The 22,999-nt window shown below is 43.5% G+C and overlaps 1 protein-coding gene across 1 annotated transcript in view; it reads right to left on the minus strand.

The window, feature by feature from the left end:
* LOC306826857 (cadherin-12-like) overlaps window positions 1-22,999 on the minus strand; it is a 50,653-nt gene that overhangs the window by 22,199 nt on the left and 5,455 nt on the right. Inside the window, exons 2-5 of the mRNA XM_079348392.1 lie at window positions 11,701-12,290; window positions 4,586-4,710; window positions 2,588-2,757; window positions 525-644 (exon numbers count right to left, since the gene is read on the minus strand). Coding sequence (XP_079204518.1) covers window positions 525-644; window positions 2,588-2,757; window positions 4,586-4,710; window positions 11,701-12,006 — 721 coding nt within the window. The 5' untranslated portion in view covers window positions 12,007-12,290. The remainder of the gene's footprint in view (window positions 1-524; window positions 645-2,587; window positions 2,758-4,585; window positions 4,711-11,700; window positions 12,291-22,999) is intronic.

Consider the following 22,999-nt stretch of genomic DNA (forward strand, 5'->3'; position numbering starts at 1 on the left):
CCAGCAGCAGAAAGCTGCTCAAACTAGGATCAATGTTGGAGATGCTTTTGAAACATGGAGAGAGGTTAGAACGCAGAAAGCTTTACAGACCCATGCAGAGCTGGCTAAACACTGAAGCTACAGTGTCCACCACATGCAGAGCTGGCTAAACACTGAAGCTACAGTGTCCACCACATGCAGAGCTGGCTAAACACTGAAGCTACAGTGTCCACCACATGCAGAGCTGTGTGACAGGAGGGGGGGAGACAGCTCGAGACAGCTAGGGGGCCGAGTTATATTGCTCCTTTAAAATCTTTACTGGACAGTTGAGATGTCTTCAGATGGTGGCGTTGCTCTTAGTTGTTTAAGCATTCAGTGCAGGACTGAGGAGAATCACCACCTGCTGTGTTCTGACAGGTTTATTGGAGTGTAGTGTGAGCTGTGGGTTCACACAGAAGTCACAGATTTTTTACCAAAGCATGAAGAGCTCTGTGTTTGTTTTTTGGAAGCTGTGATGGGAAACATGAAGGTTGGCGTCCTCTCACCTGTCTTCGGATCCACGGAGAAGTAGGGCTGCCCGTGGAGGATGCTGTAGACGATCCGCGCGCTGTTACCATAGGTCGGGTCGTCTGCATCTGTGGCAGTCACCTGTGTCACATAGGTCCCTAAACAAACACACACACACACACATTAATAATGTTACGCCTCAACATGTCATAGATGATAAATAAACATCTGCTGAATACTTTCAAATAACCTGGTGGATGAAGCCAGAATATCAGTGTTACCGGTTTATAAGATGGCCTCTCAGGGTAAAACAACATTTAATCTGTCTTCCTGCATTCTGCCAAATCCACAGCATGCAGCTGTGCAGTTTTTCAATTACCAACAGTGTAAATTAATATATCTTTAAAAAACATCCCTATGACCTGAAGAAGCAGACGAGCTGTTAAAGGTGATGCTGCCAGCCTGTGTCGTAACGTATCCCAGCATGCAGTTGCTTCAAATACAAAACAATTGTGAGCAAGTTTTCAATCCCATCTGCTCACATGGAGTGTGGGATGCACTTGGTGCTCATGGCGGTGGATGCCTGCTGGAACTGCTGTAAGAAGCAGTCCACCTTTTAGATGTAAAACAAAGTATTGAAAGTGCACCATACACAACAGATTTTACACTGAATGTTTTCATAAAGAACAAATCAGTGTACAAGTTTACTTTCTGTATTCATGCTCTTAAGAAGTAAAAAAAGAAAGATGCGCCTTTGTCTTAAAAAAGTGATCGTGCACGGTGAGCAGCAGCTCTACTGAAACATCCATAGCGGTCATCTTCTTACAGACAGGATCATTTCTGTATCTTTTGGATTCTGGTGTTGTTTTACTTCCATCACTGCTCCGTCATTCACTTTGTTTCTGTGTTTCTCTGCAACAGAGACGTCCCGGGGTCAGACTCCTTTCAGAGCACTTTGGCCCTCAGCTAAAGCATTAACAGCTTAAGGCCTAAAGACCTGGACTGTTAAATTACCTCTCAGTAATGGTATTTAGCAGACAGATGGGCCACTAAGTCTGGCTTAGTGAGCTGTGTGTGTGTGTGTGTGTGTATGTGTGTATGTGTGTGTGTGTGTGTGTGTGTGTGTGTGTGTGTAGGTGTGTGTGTGTGTGTGTGTGTGTGTCAGAGTGTGGTCAGAAGCTACAACTCAATGTGTTGAAACAGATGGCAAAGTGAATCTTAAGATATCAGTTGAACCAATAATCTTGTATTGTATTTGATTGTGTATTTGATGGATAGTTTGGAGTTTTCAAGTGGTGAGAGTCAGAGGTGCACATCAACAGTCAGTGTGTTACCAGCAGGTGGACAGGTGAGAATACAGTGCTTGTTTCAAAACAACTCACGGTGTGAGCACTCGGCTTATTTACATGAAGATAGAAAGAGTAGATTTACCGCATCCGACATAAAAGTCACATGTTCTGTAAAGTCCTCTTCCCTATGTTCCTCTAACTCTAACATGTGTCTCTACTCTGTCTACAAACCCCCAATGATGAAAAAAGTCCATCCTGTCCGTCTTCTGCCTGCTCCACTTTTCAGGAAATGTGTGCTCAAACAGGCTGTTTAGAGAGTTTCCCTTCATGACATCACAAAGGGCAGTAGCCCCTCCCCCAGGTGGGTGACACTCCCACAGCTAGGTGTTTGTTCTGCCCTCTGAGTCTGCCTTCTCACCGTAAATAATAGGACATGGAGCCAGAAAGCAGCGAGTACACCCGAGCCCTTCCAGAGAGGGGGCGTGGTCAGACACAGCTCATTTACATATTTAAAGCTACAGACACAGAAACAGCCTGTTCTGAGCAGGGCTGAAATAGAGGGGTTTATAGACATGATCAAATACAGGATCAGAGTGGATTTACAACAAGACACTTCACACACACAAGCTCTGAGACTTAACCTGGTTGAAGACGAGGAGAATATGGGAACTTTAAAATGGACTTTTAATATGCATGCAAACATGTTGAAATATCCAAGGCCATATCCATCCTGGATGTGATTCTATTCATCAGCCATCATTATTTATCAAAGCATAACTTAATTTGTTTAGCTTCATGTGGACTTGTCCTACCTGTGGGAGACATCTCAGGGACACTGGCGCTGTAGGGTCCATCAAGAAACCGGGGCTCATTGTCGTTAATGTCCTGCACCTTAATGATGAACTCGGACTCTGGCTCCAAAGGGATGCTGGAGTGGAGGTCTACTACCTGGGCCCTCAGGGTGTAGAAGGACTTCTCCTCCCTGTAAAACAGCAGGTGTCACAGCATTATAAACTAGTGTCATTTTGACCAGCATGTGATGGAGTCTGTGGAATACCATGATAACATGAACATGGAAAACACAAGTAATTCAACTTTCATTCCAAGTGGGGTTCCATCCATCGATCCATCCTTTATCGATACTGCTAATCCTCTTTGAAGACTCTTAGAGCAGGAGCCAATCACAGCTGTCAGGGTGGTGAGGCGAAAAGTGGTCTAACCCCTAGATTGATCAACGATCAATCACAGGGCTGACATACAGAGACAGACAACCAGCCACTCTCACACTCAGCTACACAAATTAGCCTTTAACCTGACCAGCATGTGTTTGGACTGTGGGAGGAAGCCGGAGTACCTGGAGAGAACCCACACATGCACGGGGGGAACATGTGTGTTTGTGCTTATGAAACATGTCTCCACCCTTTTGGTAACTTAGTCATGTTAAATGTGTCTAGTTGTTTATCAAATACATATAAATCATCCATCCACAGGAAGAACTGGTCAGAACTGTCATCTCCCACGAAGAGGGTTCAAGGTTCAAATCTTCAGAGCATCAGGAATCTTTGTGTTCGGACTTGGACTGGTCTCTGTGTCTGTGTCAGTTAGGTTCACTGATCATTTTACACTTACCTTACATGTATGTGTAAGGAAGAGTCCTGTTATTATGTATGTACCCCACCTTCTATCCAACCACAACGAGGAGTGGATCCACTTCACATGAGACCCGAAACAGATAAATGGTTTGATAATAACAAGTGCAACAAAGAAAGACAGATATGAAGTGTGTGCTCGGGGTTTCTATTGTGACTAAAATCTGAATAAATAAAACCTACTTTGAAAGAAGTAGCAAACAAAATATGTAATATCTCTTTCCCAGACTTGGATCCTCGTGTGCTGGTTTACACAGTATTCTTGCCATGAGAAAACAACAGCTGTAATTGATACCAACCTATAATAATAATCTTAAGAGTGATAGTTCAACCCACAGCAGCCCCTCTCTTTTATGTTGTTTGTCTCCCTCTGTTTGTCTCTCCTGTGTGTCCTGAGTGCATGGCTGTGTGTGATTGGTCTCTCCACCACTTGTCGTCTGAGGCCTTGTCCACACGTAGCCGTGTTTTTGTAAAAATGAATATCCTGCCCCCACCGTCTAGAAAAAAACACGACCTGGTTTTTAGAATAGATCCACACGTACCCGCTGAAGTGTTTAAGCACATTCATAAGCATGCCAGACCTTTAGGTGGCAGTGGTTCCCCAAATCCTATCCAATCAGAGTAAGCTTCCATCCTTAACATCGACCTTCGCCTGTGTTCTTGAACATGGAGCAAAAACCGTTGTGAGGGTGTCCATACTGTTTCTGAATGTAAACACAGGTCGCACATGTGACGTAAGAAGAATTTTGTCAAAGGCAGTGACGTTTCGAAACGCAAAAACCCGGTTATTGACGTCCACATGCAAATGCATAAACGGAAAATTCGCAAATCTTCGCTTTGGTCGGAGGTTTTTAAAAGCTTCGTTTTTGATGCCGTAAATCTGCGTTTTCGTATGGATGAGAGGCCGAAACGTAGGAAAATATCTTTGTTTTGTGAGATACCCGACCACTGCTCAATCACTACTCTGCCTGTTTATGACCGTTACAGTGTTCCTCTGTGTCCAGAGTCTGACTTTGGGTCTTTCACCATCGTGTCGAGTCATTACACTACATTCTGAAATCAGTCACATCTCAAACTGTTTCAATGAGATCTTCATACATTTCTTCACCTATCACTGTCGATAAAACATGAGTGTTCTTGTTTGGATCAGTGAGCACTGACCTGTCGAGTCCCACCAGTGCGTGGATGTCTCCAGTGATTTGGTCGATGGTGAAGATGGAGCCGACTCCTTCTCCAGACAGCGTGTACTTGACTGCGTTGTCTCCGTGGTCCAGGTCTGTGTGGAGCTGCAGGACACATAGAACAACCACAGAGTCATTTCACATAGACCCTGAATGTCTTTATGCAGCAGCAATCAATCACAATAAGACTGAGGGTGTGGAGAGTAATGGGAAATCTATAATAATAATGCTTCAAGGCAAAACAAATCCCCCATACACACCCTGAAGATGGGAATAAAGTGACTGATAAAGTGCTCTTAAATAATGTCATGATTGAGACATTTCTCATACCTTAAAGGTCATGTTTGTTATTCAAAGGTAAGTCAACTGAACGTGATCACTTTCAGCAACAGGTGCTTCTTAAATCATGACAGAGGCTCAAAGTCTACGAGCGCTGGAAACAACAGCAGGACAAGATTTTGTATTCAGAAGATATCAACAGAGAGAGCTCATCTTCATGAGCAGTGTGATAGTTACATCTTTTCATTACTTTGGCAGAAAATCGTTTTTACTGTGTTTTTACTATGTTTCATTGACTGATCAAAGTGCAGTGCCTCTAATGGATCGTCTTACTTTAACCTACAGGCTCCCACAAACACAACCCACCAATAACCAAATGCATTTCTGTGCTCTTCTACAACCCCTCTCCAATCCAGTGATATATACAGTCCGTAAACGAACAACACATCCAGTTTGATCTGAAGCAACAATATGTAGGCATTTGGTTTTGGCGCCAACTGGAGGTCACGCATAGGCCTTTTAGTCTACGTCCATTTGTTAACAATCAGAGGGATTGGAAGTTATCGGAGACGTTGTGAAAAGACAAGGAACCACGTCGCCTGATGAGGATTTTGCACAAATCAGACTGTGCTAGCAACTACAGCCCGATGTAATCTAACTGTTAGTATGTGGAGTATGTGTCTTCAACTGTTACCATGACGACTATAGGCCGTGGCTAAAATGGAGACGCTAATTTATGACATGCTAGTTGAGATAGGTTTGTGAGTTTCCAAACTTTTGAAGCTAACTTCAGATGGATTTATAGATTTATTCAAACCTGAGACATCGATAGCGACATACAGTCTAATGTCAGGTCGCTCGCTCTTTTCATCCGTCAATGTTCTCCTACTTTTAGCCTCAGCCGTTGTATCAAATTATTAAAGTATAGTGGCTTTCAGCCAAACTAAACTCATTCTATGATCAAATCCTTCAAGCCTGTGTCATATATTCCTCTACCTCAAACAAGGGACTACACATCCCACAATCCATGGCGAATAATCAAAGCCGCTGTGGCGAATATAGAGCACACCGTTGAGCCCTGTAGACTTGACAACACAAGTATAATTTAAACACTATGAAAGAAGACGAGCATGTTTACACCCTCTGAAGAACCTTAGCCAGAAGCATCTTGATGAAAACACAGATTTTTTGAAAGTGCGCTAACACTCTCCGACAGTGAGTTCATTACTTTTCTCCAGAAGAAGTCCACTGATGTGAAAGTTAACAACGAACTGACCCAGTGGGCTCTGAGCGCTGATGAGAAATAAGGAGGTGAATATTGATGCAGTTTAATGAAGGTCCAGTGGAGCAGAAATGTGGGAGTGAAAATAAACAAGGAGGCGAGGAAGACGAGGAGCTGAACATCACACTGCAGGCACTCTGTAGCATTATAACTTTGAAGACGTTCATGTATCATATTTATTATATGAGGCTTTACTTAAATGTTGTCCTGGTCTTTATTGCATGCACTATCAGACAAAGACATGTAAATATTAACTGGGTGATTAGGGTTAGGCTCTTTCATCAACACAACCAGCTCACAGGGCATTAAACCTGGGACATACACAAGTTGTAGTGTTACATTCACATGGAGAAAATCTGCTCTCTGAATTAACAAGATCATTATCTCAGAAGTAAGCGTCACAGTTTTATGAGGAAGGAAAGGTTTGTGTCTCTGAAGACGTGTTTTGCTGTCCAGTATTTTCTGCAGTCGTCTGATTGGCTCTTGAGTCTTCACAGCCTGAATCTTTTTCATCATAATCACTATCAGTAATGTTGTGTTGGTTTGGCTTATCCTGACAGGTCGGGGTAGGATAGTTGCCTGTGAAAAGTTGACAAACTTGAGGTCTTATAGTGCTTCTCTAGTCTGCTGACTTTTACATGGCAGGTCACATGTACACATTCATACGCTGAATACGATGAAGCAGTGGGGGGAAGTTAGGGTGAAGTGTCTTGCCCAAGGACATATCGGACATGTAGCTGCAGGATCTGTGGATCAAACGTTCTACTTAAGAGAGACGACTCTACCAACTGAGCCACATCCGGACACAAGCATGTCACCATGATTCTCCCCCAAAGGAAAATAAAATAGAACAGATTGGGAAGGTTTAATTGTCTCATACATTCACTGTGTCTGTAGAATGACATCGTCAACATCCTGTCAAATAGCTTTGGAGAATATTGATGATGTGGCCTCTGAGGTATTAGCAGATTAGCAGATTTTATAGCCCTTAACTTAAAATCCTCTCTGTGTTAGAAACTGTTGAAGCAGGACTTGGTGTGATGAGCAGAGCTCCAGGTAATCACAAACCTAATCCAGGAAGTCCAGTTTTAAGAACATATCTGTGAATTTCAAGCAAGCAGCAGCCTTTGGTGTTACATTGATGAAGCCAATGCAGAAGTGCAAAAACCTACAGTTGAGGCCCAAGCCCACGTGCTAAAGTGCTCCCTTGGTTAGCAAAATAAAACAGGCCACTGTCATAACATCTGTAAGGTAATACATAAGCCCTATTCACACTGAACCCACCTCTGTGATCTGAGGCAGTCACAGCTGCAGTACAGAGGCGAGATGCAATGTGTGTGTGTGTGTGTAAATATCCGAGTGTGTGTGTGTGTGTAAATATCTGAGTGTGTGTGTGCGTGGAGCTCCAGAATGGGACACCAATATGTACAAAGATACAATGATAGTGGAGCTGTGGTATAATCCAGGTTTATGTTACAATGGGAGCCAAATGGAGGTGATCTGTCAGCATACATTAAACACTTGAGCGAGGTTCAACTCTGTCTCTGTGCTAATTATAGTGCGCAGCACCTCGGCTTAACCCTCCAAAGTGAAGGCGGGTGTGTGTTGTGCAGAAGCTGAAACCCAAGGAAAGTAGCCTAAAGGCCATCTGGTCCCCTCTTTATCCCATCAACCGATTTACTGTTGAGAAAGAAGCTTTCTTACCAAAACACTTTGACATCAGTCGACTGCTTAAGGTGGAAACCAACCACAGCTCTTCACTTCTAGCTGCTAATTCGCGGTGGGTTGGTTTGAGGGCTGGACAGGGTTTGAATCCCAGGAGCATCATGAAGGCCTTGGCTGCCATTACTCAAGTTTATGAATCTGTCACATATCAACGGTTTATCTGGAAAATATAAAGAAACTGCTGCAGGCTAATGCATTTAGCAAAACAGCGATGCCACCTCCGACATAACCAGGCCCCTTTGTGTGGATACATTAACTCTAATACCCTATACCACACCCACAACTCAACTGTGTGGGCTCATGGCCAGAGCGAGGAGACATCACGTGGGAATCTCCCTTCTCTGCTGTTTCGTCCCACAACACCTCGCCACACCACATGGCGATCGGCGCCCAAACAGCAAAGCCACCTTATACAGGTAGTGACCACACCCATACAACCAACCAACCACACGGCCCGTTATGGACGCTATACGAACAAAATGCAAATACTCCTGGTACCAACATTACACATGAAAAAAACAATGGCAAAGAGGAGAGAAGAGAAACGTCGTCAGAGATCTTTGAAGAAAGGCAGAGGCAGGCTAAATGCTCCCATTCATCAATAAATCATATCATCATCTTTCACATCATCACAGTGAGCAGCTCTGACACTGATCTGATCATCCTTACACCAACTTACATCACTTCATCTCATCCTTTAAACATTCGCCTTTCTTCTCCATCACAGTCAGGCAGAATGGGAGGTGATGGCGCTGATTAAGAGACGCCTGACGTCTCATTCTGCTAAAATACCAGACTGCTCTAAAATGACAGATCTTGTTCCATATTTTACAGTCGGGAGTTACGGGCTTAATGAACTAAATGCTCAATAAATAAGTCAATGTGTTTTTCATGTCTACATACTCTGCCCAGGCTGCACAGTGAGCAGGAGAGCTGTGTCTGATGAATGTTGATGACCTGAGCTGTGATTTTGTTAAGCCGTCATGCCCGGCGGAGACAGATGGAGGTGCGCCTGAAAAGGTCAGGCAGACATATGTAATGAGGGCAGAGAGGTGCTATGTCTTCACCTCAAACGAGAATACACACACACACACACACACACACACACACACACACACACACACACACTGCTGGGAGACAAATGGACAGCAGCACAACCCACTCAGGAGAAGATTGATAGTAAAGTCAGGTCACGGTTTGTATCTAGTGATATAATGCTTTATGGTTTTAAACATTATGTCGCTGAATATTTAGATGTGCGGACGAGTCTTCTGTGCACGCCGTGGTCCCTCAGTGCTGCTCACTAGGCCGCCGCTCGCTGCCAATCTGGTCAATGGCTGTGTTCCACGTCCGCGTGTCAGCAGCAGCACCTCTACGCTTTGCTCCGTTTCAAATACACTGCTCGTCTCGGCGAGTCAAGCCAGAGGCAGACAATAAAAACCCAATATACAGATTCCTGTTTGTATTTTTATCAACATTGTCACATTGTACTCCATCTTTTACGATTTATTTGTGATTTCCTTCTCGATTTCATCAGTGACCTTTGAGAAAATCCTCCGAGTCCGTCTCCACAGAGTCTTAATCTTCTCAACCTGCAGCTCACATTGAACCAAAGGCTCCAGCACTACGAGCTCTGAGTGAAACTCTGAGCGGCAGGAGGTCATCTGTTTTCTTCACCCTCTCTTTCCACATAGCTGTTTCTCCTCGGGTGATAATCAAGCTGTGTCCCTGCTATTAGCACCAACAGCACATTAATCCCGAGTCCCTGGGCATCATCCTCTGTGTCTGAGCGGAGAGGAGCTGACCAGGCACGTGTTCTGGTCTGCAGCCAGGCCAACAGGGAGATATGGAGGTTAAGTCAAAGCTATCTTTCCAACATGGGGACCGATGCAGAGAGGTTTAAGAAGCTTGCTTCAGACACCAGTGGGTGACGTCGCTCAGGCCATGTCCATGTTTATATACAGCAGTTAGCATACTTGCTCATCCACGCACTGCTCTTTCATTCTTAAACTCTCTGAAAATGATGCACATGTCGATAAAACGTCTGTTAACTCATAATAATAAGCTGATGTAATGAGTGTTTGGTGGCTCTTAGCATCCATCAGTGATTCACAGAGGGGACCAGAACGGAGCCTTCGACGTCAAGTGTAGCGACGCAGAAGAAACTGGAAGAGATGTTGTTCACTGCTTTAATCATTGAACATAACTCAGCTGGACAGTTATGGTGAATCATTTGTCATGACGTGTGCTGGCCAGGTCACCCTTGTGAAAGAGGGGTTGATCTCATTGGTTCATTACCTGGTTAAATTAAAACACAAACTGAAGGCACAGCACAGAAACCAGCACATTCATACGTGTGTCCTTTATTCCCTGAGGCCAAGATCAACTTTCTGCCAGCTCACGATCAGATTGTAACTTTCAGCATCCCACTTGTAAATGTTCAAAGCTGCTCTCCTCTGCTGCTGCCGTCAGCTTGCAGATCGATCTGATTATTCAGACCCTCCTCGAACCCGTAACATCGAGTCCTCAGTCTAAACTCTCCAAAGGCCTCTCATGTAAGGAGGCTGAGAGTTAGAGGCTGTCATGGATGGAACAGACGTCACTCAGGACTCATGATCAATGAAGTGTGTGTGCTGCACATGTTGATGAATGAATTCAAAACAAATGAAAAACATATGATCAGAGGATTTCTAAATGTGGGTTTTCGGCTTCGATACATTCAGCTCATTTCAGTCATGAGCTGCTCGACTGTCTGATATTAGATCATTATTGACACTGTATCCGTGCGTCTGTATTATCTGCTCTTAGTGTTGTTTCACAGCAGCTCCAGGCATTAGCACTAGGCTACAGTTAGCTTATTTAGCTTACATGTGATGCTAACATATTTTGACAGACATGCAGGTTATTTGATTTACAGAGTCCCTGGTCTCTGTGTCTGACCCTGTCCTCTCACATGGACTAGAACTCTCTGTGTGTACCAGCTGGAGGTCTCCGACCCCCTGCAGAGGAAACGAGCTCCCTGTTATACTTTCAGGTCTCAGATAAAGTTTAAGTTGTCAAAATTCTCCGACTTATTGGTTCAAACGACTCGACTTCTTTCTGATGAATTAAGATATCAAAGTGTGGATCTGATCAGGATCAGGACTTCAAAGTCAGCACAGGTATCCTGAAGCACCACTGGCGTACTGACTGTGGAGGAGTGGCATGATGTGTGTTCGCACACACACTCAGTTATTTGAACTTTTTACCCTTTTTATCCATCCAATGATGTCTACTTGTAAGAAACACAATTTGGCTCTTTAGGGACTCAAAAACAAAGATGTGTAACGTCACAAGTACAAGAGATCTGTTGGTAAACTCTTGTACGCTGTCTAACTTAAAAAAATATAGATTTATTGGCAATTAAGTCCACTGTAATTTATGGATAGAGAAAAATATTTATCTACAAGTGCCATCATTGAAATAGTACATTTAAACTTATGTCCCGCCTCTGATTAGGTAAATAGCCAATCATGGATTTGGATTTGGGGATTGCACCTCTTGTGACCAATCAGATTTCAAGGGGGGCCCATGCCACGACTAGCTACCCCCCCGGACACGCCCCTCACAGCCAGAGAGGTGCACTTCAGTTATCCTGTAGGGTTCGTGTGCAGTGAGTGACCTTAAGCTACTTTAACGCTGCTCAAAGCATGCTGGGATACCTCGCCATGCACTCAAGGCTGGCGGTGCAACTGATCACAGCTTATGTCCCCCATTGTCTCTTCATCAGTGGTGGGGTACAACAGGATTTAGTGCAAAGACGTTCTTACCTTTCCGATGTACTGTGGTTCAGACCCCATGTACTCCTCCAGGACGAAGAACTGGTTCCACACCCATCCTCTTTTAATCCGCTGGACCCTCGACCTCGCGTGTCCCCGGAGCCTCGTCCTGCCCTCTGATGATGTCACTTCCCATGAAGGGGCCCTCACTTTGTTGCCTCCGGGGCCCCCCCTGGCAGACATCCCTCCAGCCTTAGCTCTGCTTTGGGGTTGAGCCTGCAGGGGCATTTGGGCGCTGTAGCCCAACAAGAAGCAGGAGCCCACCAGAAACAGAGTGGCATATTCCCTTGTGATCATCAGGGAGTGTCGCTGGTAAAGAAGCTGGAGTAAAGTTCAGAGAGCTGGCTGAGTCCAGGGTGGGAACAGACATGCATCCAAAGCAGGGTTCAACCTGCAGGTGAGCATCGGGCAGAGATTAAACTCCAAGATGATCCGAGATGACGCCAGGCAAGTCTGTTGAATCGATATCTCTGAAAACCATGGTCCTGGATCAGCGAGTCACTGGATACCTCTGTTGGAGTTTAAGGGAACCAAGTCGACCAGCTGTCCTCGTTGTCTCTGTCTGTCTTCTTCTCAGATACCTGAAGTTAAAGATGGAGAGCAAAACATTGTTTAGTTCTTATATGCATGAAATGATGTGAAATATTTAGTTATTTGTGGAATTTACTGACATTCACCAGGGAACATTATTTGATATCTCAACAGCACACTTCTCTATATAAATCTGGAGAAAAAGCTTCAGTTTGGTATTGTTTTGCGCTGTCGTAGTTTGCAAATAAATAAAGACGTCATGGCTCTTTGTACGATGTCTGCAGACTTCAATAGCACGTAAACAACAAGGGGATCCAGCTGCTTGCAGACCACACTGGAGAGTCAGCTTCCCTGTTTCAAACCTTAGATCACTTTAAATAAAGGGGGACAATTAAAAAAAACAATGTGTTTTTGTGTGACACACTGCAGAGACAAGTTTGAGACACATCTGGGATCTAAAGTGTTCACTCAGTCATGCATGCTGGAGTGAACACTCATGACTTCAGGCATCGACACTAACACTTCAGATGGATCTCCATCAGATCATCAGCTCTGATTAGAAAAAGGCTTTAGCGTGCAGGCTTGGCAGCCATGCTGGATTACTCTGAGCGCTGATGAATGCAGCTGCACGTGCAGAAACTAAAAATATGAGGTTTGATTATGTCTTTCTGTCAGGACCTAAAGACACTTTTAACCAGATCCTTCAAAAGTGTGTTTGGAGGAAATGACCAACCCTGACTTTAATGAAATACTTTTTGATTCCTGATATTAAAAAGATAAAATCCCAGGGAAGATGCAAAAGAAAAGAATGAATCCATCAGAAATGATCCTGATGAATAATCCTGCACACCTGCAAGGATGTGTTTGCAAAGGTTCAAACTGACACTTCAGAAAAAAGGGGAAGGCACACTATAAAGTTATTGAGTGCTAAACAGAAGAGTGTGCGGCCCTTCCCCTTTTGTCCTGCACCTGGAAACAACACACTAGTCTTCTTTCTGATACTTTGCCATCAGATCTGTGCAAACATGCAGGAGTTTTATTTAATAAACCAGGAGGACAACTAATATTGGGAATTATCTATAAAATATGGAGCATCTAGAACTTTTACTTTGTTGCTATCAAAACAGGGAATGAACATCTAACAGCCTCTCCTGACAGCATGCACGTCTTGATTCAATTGTTTCCTATTGGACTTTCAATGTGTTTTACCCAGACGCCCAGTTTTGCATTTTTCTTTGTCCTTGACGTAAACGGATGCAAGGGTGCAGGTTTGATTCTGACTTTGGTAGGGACATGAAATCAGGGCTTACAGTGTTTGAAGTATTTAAATAATGTATTATATTGTCCTGGGAATTTCCTTAAATATTAAAGAAAATACTGGCAGTCTCTTCATCTCACTTATAAACAAAAACAAGTTGACTTATTTTAGTTTAGAATCACAATCACAGAGGTTTCTGCTGGACAGAAAGTGGTTTAGTCACTTCTCAGAATATAATATAAGACCACACCGATGTAATATATAATATCATATATGTAGATTTAGATTCATACTCAGTCTGAGGGTTTCTCTCCTGCGTTTGTATTTCAGATGTGTTGAGCTGCTAGTGTTGAAAATACCCTATGTCCTGATCATTGTTTCACAATAAAAGCCTGTCATCCACATTTAAACTTGGAACTTTTATTGTGAAGACCTTGCTGGATATAGAATGTGTTTATTATCGAGTGGGAGACGTTTCAGCGGTTGTGTATTTGGAGGCGTTGCCGAAGTGGGAAATGATTTAACCCTTTTAGTGCCTCATGAGGTGACTTTTTCACATTAACCTAAATAATGGTGTGGACATTTCAGCCATGGTTTGACATTGGGATGGACATGTCCATACGGACCAGACACACATCTACGCCTATGAACAGATGAAGAACAAGGAAGGAGCGAGCTCTACAAGGCGCTGTCCCCTCACTTAGCAGAGCATGTTAGCTTGTTTTACAGTGGAGATAAGGGTGCATTCAGAATATCCACATCATGGTTGACATCTGTAACATCTGTTTCTGGTCACACTTTCATCAAAAGCTCTTTTCCTCTGCGACGTCAGAGCTGTGAATGGTCGGTGGTGTGCAGCAGCTCCACCTCTGTTCAGCCCAGATTAACTGCTGCTGCAGGCTGGAGATGTGCTTCAGTTGGAAACAAGTGAATGTCCTCTCAACTGTGACATGTTGACACACTTCTATTATTCAAATAACAAAGACAAAAATTAAAGATAAAAACGCTCGACTGGTGAGACAATGCCACTTTATTTTGAATATTCCAGGTTGTGCTTCGGTCAGGAGGGAGCGTTCACCATCACGTGACAATGCAGGAATGGGTCAGTGCGTCCTGAAACAAGAGATGGTGAAAATGCCCCTGGGGAGAGGCTTAGTGTGTGTGTGTGTGTGTGTGTGTGTGTGTGTGTGTGTGTGTGTGATCTCCTGAGAGGCTTTAGTCCGGTCAGGCACATAACCTCACAGAGCATTAAAATAATGTGGAGAGGAGGATGTGAGTGGAGTTGTTCTTCAGAGCCTCTCTGAACTTAAAGTGTTGGCATGTTGTCATATCTGATTTCACATGAAAACTTTCTGACTGTGCGAGATGTTGCGAATGTGCAGCCCCTCACGATTGGCTGTTGGCTTTCACCACTGTGCGAGCGGTTCGGTCACCTGTCGAGGACGTGTTTATCATCGCGAGCTGAAGAGGAGCCACGATCACTCAAACTAAGGCTCCAAACTTCTTCTTTACTTTGAACACTTCCTAACCCGCTCTCATGGATCAATAGTCAGAGGACATTTGCTGCTACCTCATCTTTAAAGGATGAATGTGAGTTTCATCTGTGCAGCTACAAACATGAAACATGAGGAAAAAGACAACGGTGCATCTGCAAAATATGAAATATCTAACTTGAGCAGAAGCTTTGTGTTATTTTGTGATTTTGAAATCCACACAAGTGTCTTCATCCAGTCCCACCATTTTGTCACAAGAGTAAAAGTCCTCCATATTTGTAGTCCATGCAGCTGTCCATAAACTCCTCAGTGGACTTTGGGGAACAAACAGCCTTTCTTCAAACGGTGAACATTTTGCTGGGTCTCTGAACCTGTGATCCACTATTCTTGGAGGTCATTGATTTTTGTTTTTCTTCGCTCCAGTCTGGATGCTGAAATACTCTGGCACACGTTGTTTCTTCTCCTCCAAAGGTCACAATCTCCACTATCTCACAGGAAATAAGAGAAGCTGCCAAACTCTTCAGAACAAGGTCACAATCCCCACCGTCACATTTCAGACCCATCTTATCAGCAGCTCGTTCACTCTTTGTGCCTGAAGTGGGTTTTCTCTTTAATGTCATGTGAGTTTGTGAAGATTTCAAAAATGCTTCACCTGACCCAAAAGGTATGTAATAGAGTTGTGATGTTTGAGGATGAATTGAATCGTAAAAATGAGCCAAAGAAAGTGCAGCAGCAATTCAAATCTATATTTATGAACATTTCAAACTCCAACATCCCACAAATGCATATTGGTGGGATCTTTAAGTTTGAATAATTCTGACCCTGTCATTCCTCCCAGTGATTATTTACCAGCTAAAATGTGTAACCTTCTAGCTGGCTTCTAAAAAATACATGGATATAAAACGGAGCCAGTCTTATGAACGTTTCTTTGAAAGGAACGGCTCCTTTCAAGGAGTCAGAAACCCCCTCTCGATGTAATCAGGTGTTCAAACTTAGAGACACCTCCTGATATTAGCTGGATGTGTGTGAATGCAAACAGCTGAATATCTCCCTCCAGACCCTGAGGTTTTTTTTTCTACAACAAGTGCGAGTGAGCTGATAGAGATCAAGGCTGGATCGTTCACCTTGAGCCAATCGGAGCAGGAGTGACGTTTCTATACTGTGACTGCTGCACGGTGCAGAGAGTGGATGCATGCCACCGCTATGATCTCCGTGCTCTAATGCAGCCGTTCCCAAACCTTTTCTCCTGCGAGTTCAGCATCACAGTGCCAGAGACTGAGGACGCCCATTGTCCCTGGAGCTGCTTTAAACTTCTGACACTATTAGGCCTCTCCAAACACGGCATTAGAACACCACACAACAGCCCAAACACCATCATATCATCACATTAATTTTCAAATTAAAGGGTGGAATACAATTTTAAACCATTTTCCATTTTCAACTGTTTTTGGAAGGAATCTCGTGACCCCCCAGCGTGTCCCGACCCCCACTTTGGGAACCACGGCTCTAATGAACCTGCTGCCTTCTGTTTGCTGTATGTTCTTCACCACTCTGTAGTCCAGGTTGAGATTCTGTTCAACTACACAAGAAGACAAATATTCTCATTAGAGCCTCATATAGACGACTCTGTTGTGTCGTCTGTTACTTCCGCGATGTGTTTTTTCGGCGCGGCCCCCCTCCTGTCTGACAGGGAGAGTCTCCAGTTGTGAGGAGCATGACTGAACTACGAGGTCAGGAGCAGTCCAACATCGAGATGTTTTCAGGAGTGCCGAAGCCCGAACCTCTAGAAATCTATTAATCTGGTGTTTGCAAACCATGGCCTTTCTTCTTGATACAAACATTTTAAGTTGTTTAGTTTATGTTCCTCTGCTGCAGCATTGATCTTATCAGAGGGAGACAACATGAACAAAGTTTGACCAAAGTCGCACTTGTGACAGTCGCACTAAGTGGAACTAAACCATCACAGTGATTATAAAAACAAGCTTTTCAAAAAAGAAGGATCATTTGGTCGTGTTTCTACATCCAGACTCAACAATCGGATCAAAATGTGTATGATTTTTCTCATTAACCCCTTGATGCCTGTTGTCGCAAATTTGCATCAAACCGCTTCTGCTCCAAATGCAGCCAAAATAGTGTCCATATTCCTCCACTGCTGGTTGATGCACTTTCAGTACAAACTTTTACAAGCATTAGTTTGTCATAGGACCAGTGGGAGACAGAACAACATCTGTTTGATGTGCTATGTGCTATTTTTATGTAATATCTATTTATGTGATATTTTCAAATCAACATTTTCAACTTAATTTAGCATCTAAATGAAAGCAGAAACATGTTTTAATACTTGGAAACAAATTCAGACATCAAGGAGTTAACCCTTTAATTCTCACATCTAAGAGGGTCTATGGGTCCTCTATGATATTCACATGTTAAAGGAACAATCAGGAACAGATTCTTGAACGTCCTGGTGACGGGTCCTCCTGATGATGGTCTGATGTTTGCTTTACTTTCAGCTTGGTGGATTTCGTTGGACAGTTTGGGTCCTCGTGGTTTCTTGGTCTGTTTGTGTTGTTTTTAAATCTCCTGTGTTCGGGTACTCGTGCTTTGTTTTAAATGTCAAAGCACTGTGTTGAAAGGTTCAGTATAAATGAAGTGATGATGATGAATCTGCAGCCTGATTGGACAGATTATACGCACACACAGGGACTGTCAGTGAGGTGTTGCACAGACTTTTGAGGTTGAAAACTCTCAGCCAAACAGACAGGTGCCTCCTGTGATATTTCATGCACCATTGAACACTAACAAGCTAATTAGGGCCGTGTCAATCACACATCAAAGGAAAAGAGCAACAGTGACTTCTATTTTTAGAAACTCTCCATTCAAACCATGAACTAAAGCAGTCAGTGGAGTGATTACGAGAACAGCAGGGAGTCACAAACATCTGATGGTGGCATCAGTCAACACTTTACTTTAAGGTTATAGGGCTGTAAAGGCCACTGGCATTGCATCTCCACCTGGACATCGCTCGTCATGCCCAACAGAAATATAATCATAATGGCTCCCGACGTGGCCTTCAAATAGACGACTCCACAGCAATACCATCTGGTCTTCAACTCGTCATCCCTGAAAAAACGTCTGTCCTAGCCAGCCTCGCCAGGTCAGCGTCAAACAAGACCACACCGATGTAAACTCTCATACGGGCAAGGCTCATCTCCTCCAGGAGCTCCTGATTGACCATAAGCATAACTCACTAATGTCATTCTTTTCTGCCAAAATTTACCAGATTCACCAGCAACTGACTCCAAATATCTCTATTTTCAATCTTCCTTCTGTTACTGAAATATCTGACCTCATTCGGAAATCAAAGTCATTTACCTGTCTCTTAGACCCTCTTCCTGCGGTCCTGGTTAAAGCTTGCTTAGCCCCTCTTTCTTCCCTAATGACAGCAATCATACATTCCTATCTCACCTCTGCCTCATCAGCTGCAATAACCCCTATACTCAAGAAACCAGGTGCAGACCCCAATGATTTCCATAACTTTCGTCCCATCTCAGATCTACCTTTCCTTTCTGAAATAACAGTCTCATCTCAGTTTCACAGTCATCTTTCCGACAATAACCTTTATGAACAGTTCCAGTCTGTTTGCAGCCCTCTCCACAGCACAGTACTGGTAAAAATCACCAACAACCTCCTGATCACAGCCGACTCTGGACTTTTAACCATCCTCATCTCAGCCATTTCCAGTCCCTGCCGGTGTTCCTCAGGGTTCTGTCCTGGGTCCCCTTCTGTTCATCATCTACCTCCTTCCTCTTGGCCATATCTTCCCTGAGTGTAACATCCAGTTCCACTGCTATGCAGATGACACCGAGCTCTGCCTGTCCACCAAACCCACCTCCTCCCTCCCACCTTCTTCCCTGACTGATTGCCGGCAAGAAATAAAATCCTGCTTCTCCTCCAACTTCCTCAAGTTAAACAGCGACAAATCCAAGCTTCTTCTCATCGGCACAAAATCCACAATTTCAAAACTTTTCACTTCTCATTGATCACTCCACAGTCTCTCCCTCCCCTCAGGTTAAGAGTCTGGCTATCATCCTTGACAGCACATTATCATTCCAAGCTCACATCAATAATATCACCCTGTCTGCATATTTTCATCTACGCAACATTAATCGCCTCCGCCCATCCCTCACTCCCAACTGCACCGCCATCCTGGTCAACACGCATTGATTACTGCAACTCCCTTCTCTTTGGTCTCCCTCACAAGTCCATCCATAAACTTAAACTTGTCCAGATCTCCACCCGGTTAAATTTCTCATCAACTTCAAAATTCTGCTGGTCACCTTTAAGGCCGTCCATAACCTCGCTCCTCTGTACCTCTCTGAACTCCTGCACATCAACACACCAACCCGCAGTGTCAGGTCTTCTTCTTCCCTTCAACTCACAGTACCACCCTCACGCCTGTCCACCCCAGGGTCCAGATCCTTCAGTCTATCTACCCCCCCACCCTGGAACTCCCTCCCACCTCACATCTGTAACATCGACTCTCTCTCCATTTTTAAATCTCATCTCAAACATGTCTTTTTAAACTGGCATAATCTGTCTGATCATTCCCTTCTCCTCTCCCCAGTCTCATAAATCCATAGGCTGTTTCTGTGTCTGTAGCTTTAAATATGTAAATGAGGGGTGACTGACCACGCCCCCTCTCTGGAAGGGAGTTAAAATTCCAAGAGAATTTCAGTTCAATGACCCGCTTATCCAGGTCGAAGAGGATCCGTGTAGGGAGGAGGGGGTTTGGGGGTAACAGATTAGAGAGTCTTTAAGGTCAGTATCTCCACACTTCCCCTGCAGAGGAGCTGTGGACTTTATCTGTTCCAACAGCTCACTCATGGCCTGCGACACCTCCTTCATGGAGCGCTGCAGGGTGAATAATTCCACCAAGGGTCACAAAGACCTTTCAGGAACTTCAGGAGTTTGGGCACGCCATTTTCTGCTCTGCAAGATGCTCATATCCTTAAAACGCTTAACTTCAGACATTTGGCTTGAAAGTGTTTTTTGTCGTCGTTGTTGTTCATAATGTGATTTATAGGACAGTACAGTCGAGGTTTGTTTACTGATGCGTGTGCAGAAACTAAATATAGAACAGAGGGAAACACGTCACAAAAACACAGTGCTGTTAGTATTATGTATTTTCACACACACACACACACACACACACACACACACACAGCTTCTATTCTCTACCTGTGTCTTTAATAAAAAAAGTTATAAATTGCTGGTGTGGCGCTCGCTGATGCTGACTCGCTGTGACGCTGTCTGGCTCTTTAAGGATCACTGCAGAGAAAGCAGTCCTGGATACCTCGGCACAGATACTTGTTTGTAATGTCATGTGTAAGAGGCTCTTGTGGTGAACAACAGAATAAATGTGAATTATTAAACTGAGTATCTTAATAAACAAAAACAGTAGAGGAAATAGAAGGAAATCAAAAGACTGCAGCACATGCTAACATTCTTCTTGAAGGCTCACTGTCTGACTGAGAAGATTTTCATATCACAACCTCCATGCCTCATCACTCCCTGCCCTCCTGGCTCCAACCTTCCCCCGCTCCATGGCCTATGTATAATACCTTCAATAACCTGACATGCTGTATCCAAACGTCTGCAGGCCACAATGGCATCAAGGCAACACGTACATATACTTCACAAACATCCACATTTCAAATCCTCAAAATAAACATCTTGCTCAAATGCAAAAACACAGATACATTAATTGTGTGTGTTCAGATGTGTCAGATGGAGCCGCCTGTTATTAAGATCTAAGATAACTCCTTTATTTATAATTTCCTCCCCAGTTCATCTACTGGAGATCGTTGACAGTCCGTGACGTCTCTCTCATTGGTTGCCTACAACAGAGGTAACTTTCAGAAGAAAAGATGCTCTTATAGGGGACCCAGCTCTGATTGTTCACATTAAAGATTTGATATATTGCAACTATTTAACTGATGACTGATATTTGAATTTGTGCCTTAATGCCACATGTGCTTCTCACAAGAGAACATTGCTCGCTGCTAAAGTTACATAGTGATGAAAACAGGTGCTCTGTGGACACGAGAGAGAGAGTCATTCTCCCTATTGAAGGTGATTTAAAGGTGGACAAGTTACTGATTGTTCCTTTAATGAGCTTTCAGCTGATCAGAGTCAAATAAATATTTTGCAAAGTAGAGCAGTTTCCCATTGTATTCCTCACAGTTTGTCTCATAGTAGCTTGATTTTGCTTATACCTGTTATTTCATAAAAGCTTATGCTGCTAATTCTGCCGACGAGGCTTTTTGTAAGACCTGTTGATCACAACCGCCTCCAGCACTTTGGTCATTTAGCGGATTATAGTTTAACAGACTCTCCCCTCCACAGGACAGCAGAAGCTTAGAATTTCAGGGATTCGCAGACACAGTGATGGGAGATAAAATAATGATAACTATTCTTCAGGTTCATCAGCCAACTGCTTTCTCTTCGTAGTCCATCTCAAAGAAAGAGGTCGATTTCAAACATTTACCACATGAGCCTGAGAGACGCTCAGTGTGAACTCTGAGACATACAGTTTAATGGATTCATTAACACCTTTAATATCGTCAACGTTCGGAGCTCCATAAAGCAGGATCTGGGTTAGTGAGGTTACCCGATAGAGAGGCTGCATGAGGAGCTTCACTCAGGGGTTTCCCAGCCGACTTGCAAATGAACAAACGTGATAACACAATAAAGGGATCAGACAGATAACACGATAAAAGGATCAGTCTGCCAGCACCGAGGAAACCTACAGAGCTTTTGGAAATCCGACTGCAGAGGGGATGAATGAGTCAGAACTGAGGTTAACGATGCCCTGATGAAGTCTGAAGATCGACAAAAACAACCAAACTCTTGCTGCTTTCTGGGGGATTTGTTGTTTATGATTATGAATTTCTCCATATTTGTGTTCAAAAACTGCAAAACCTTCTGAAAATACACCAATACAAGTTTAAGGCCATGCATCGTCATGTTAGAAAAACACGTAACGCTACATTGCATCGTCATGTTAGAAAAACACATAACGCTACATCACATCGTCATGTTAGAAAAACACGTAACGCTACATTGCATCATCATGTTAGAAAAACAGGTAACGCTACATCACATCGTCATGTTAGAAAAACACGTAACGCTACATTGCATCGTCATGTTAGAAAAACACGTAACGCTACATTGCATCATTGTGTTAGAAAAACACGTAACGCTACATTGCATCGTCATATTAGAAAAACATGTAACGCTACATCACATCGTCATGTTAGAAAAACACGTAACGCTACATTGCATCGTCGTGTTAGAAAAACACGTAACGCTACATTGCATCGTCATGTTAGAAAAACATGTAACGCTACATCACATCGTCATGTTAGAAAAACACGTAACGCTACATTGCATCGTCGTGTTAGAAAAACATGTAACGCTACATTGCATCGTCATGTTAGAAAAACACGTAACGCTACATTGCATCGTCGTGTTAGAAAAACATGTAACGCTACATTGCATCGTCATGTTAGAAAAACACGTAACGCTACATTGCATCGTCGTGTTAGAAAAACACGTAACGCTACATTGCATCGTTGTGTTAGAAAAACAGGTAACGCTACATTGCATCGTCATGTTAGAAAAACACGTAACGCCACATCGCATCGTCATGTTAGAAAAACATGTAACGCTACATCACATCGTCGTGTTAGAAAAACAGGTAACGCTACATTGCATTGTCATGTTAGAAAAACACGTAACGCTACATTGCATCGTCATGTTAGAAAAACACGTAACGCTACATTGCATCGTTGTGTTAGAAAAACACGTAACGCTACATTGCATCGTCGTGTTAGAAAAACATGTAACGCTACATTGCATCGTCATGTTAGAAAAACACGTAACGCTACATTGCATCGTCATGTTAAAAAAACAAGTAACGCTACATTGCATCGTTGTGTTAGAAAAA

This window comes from Symphodus melops, assembly GCF_947650265.1.
Source record: "Symphodus melops genome assembly, chromosome: 7".
NCBI classification, from domain to species: Eukaryota; Metazoa; Chordata; class Actinopteri; order Labriformes; family Labridae; genus Symphodus; species Symphodus melops.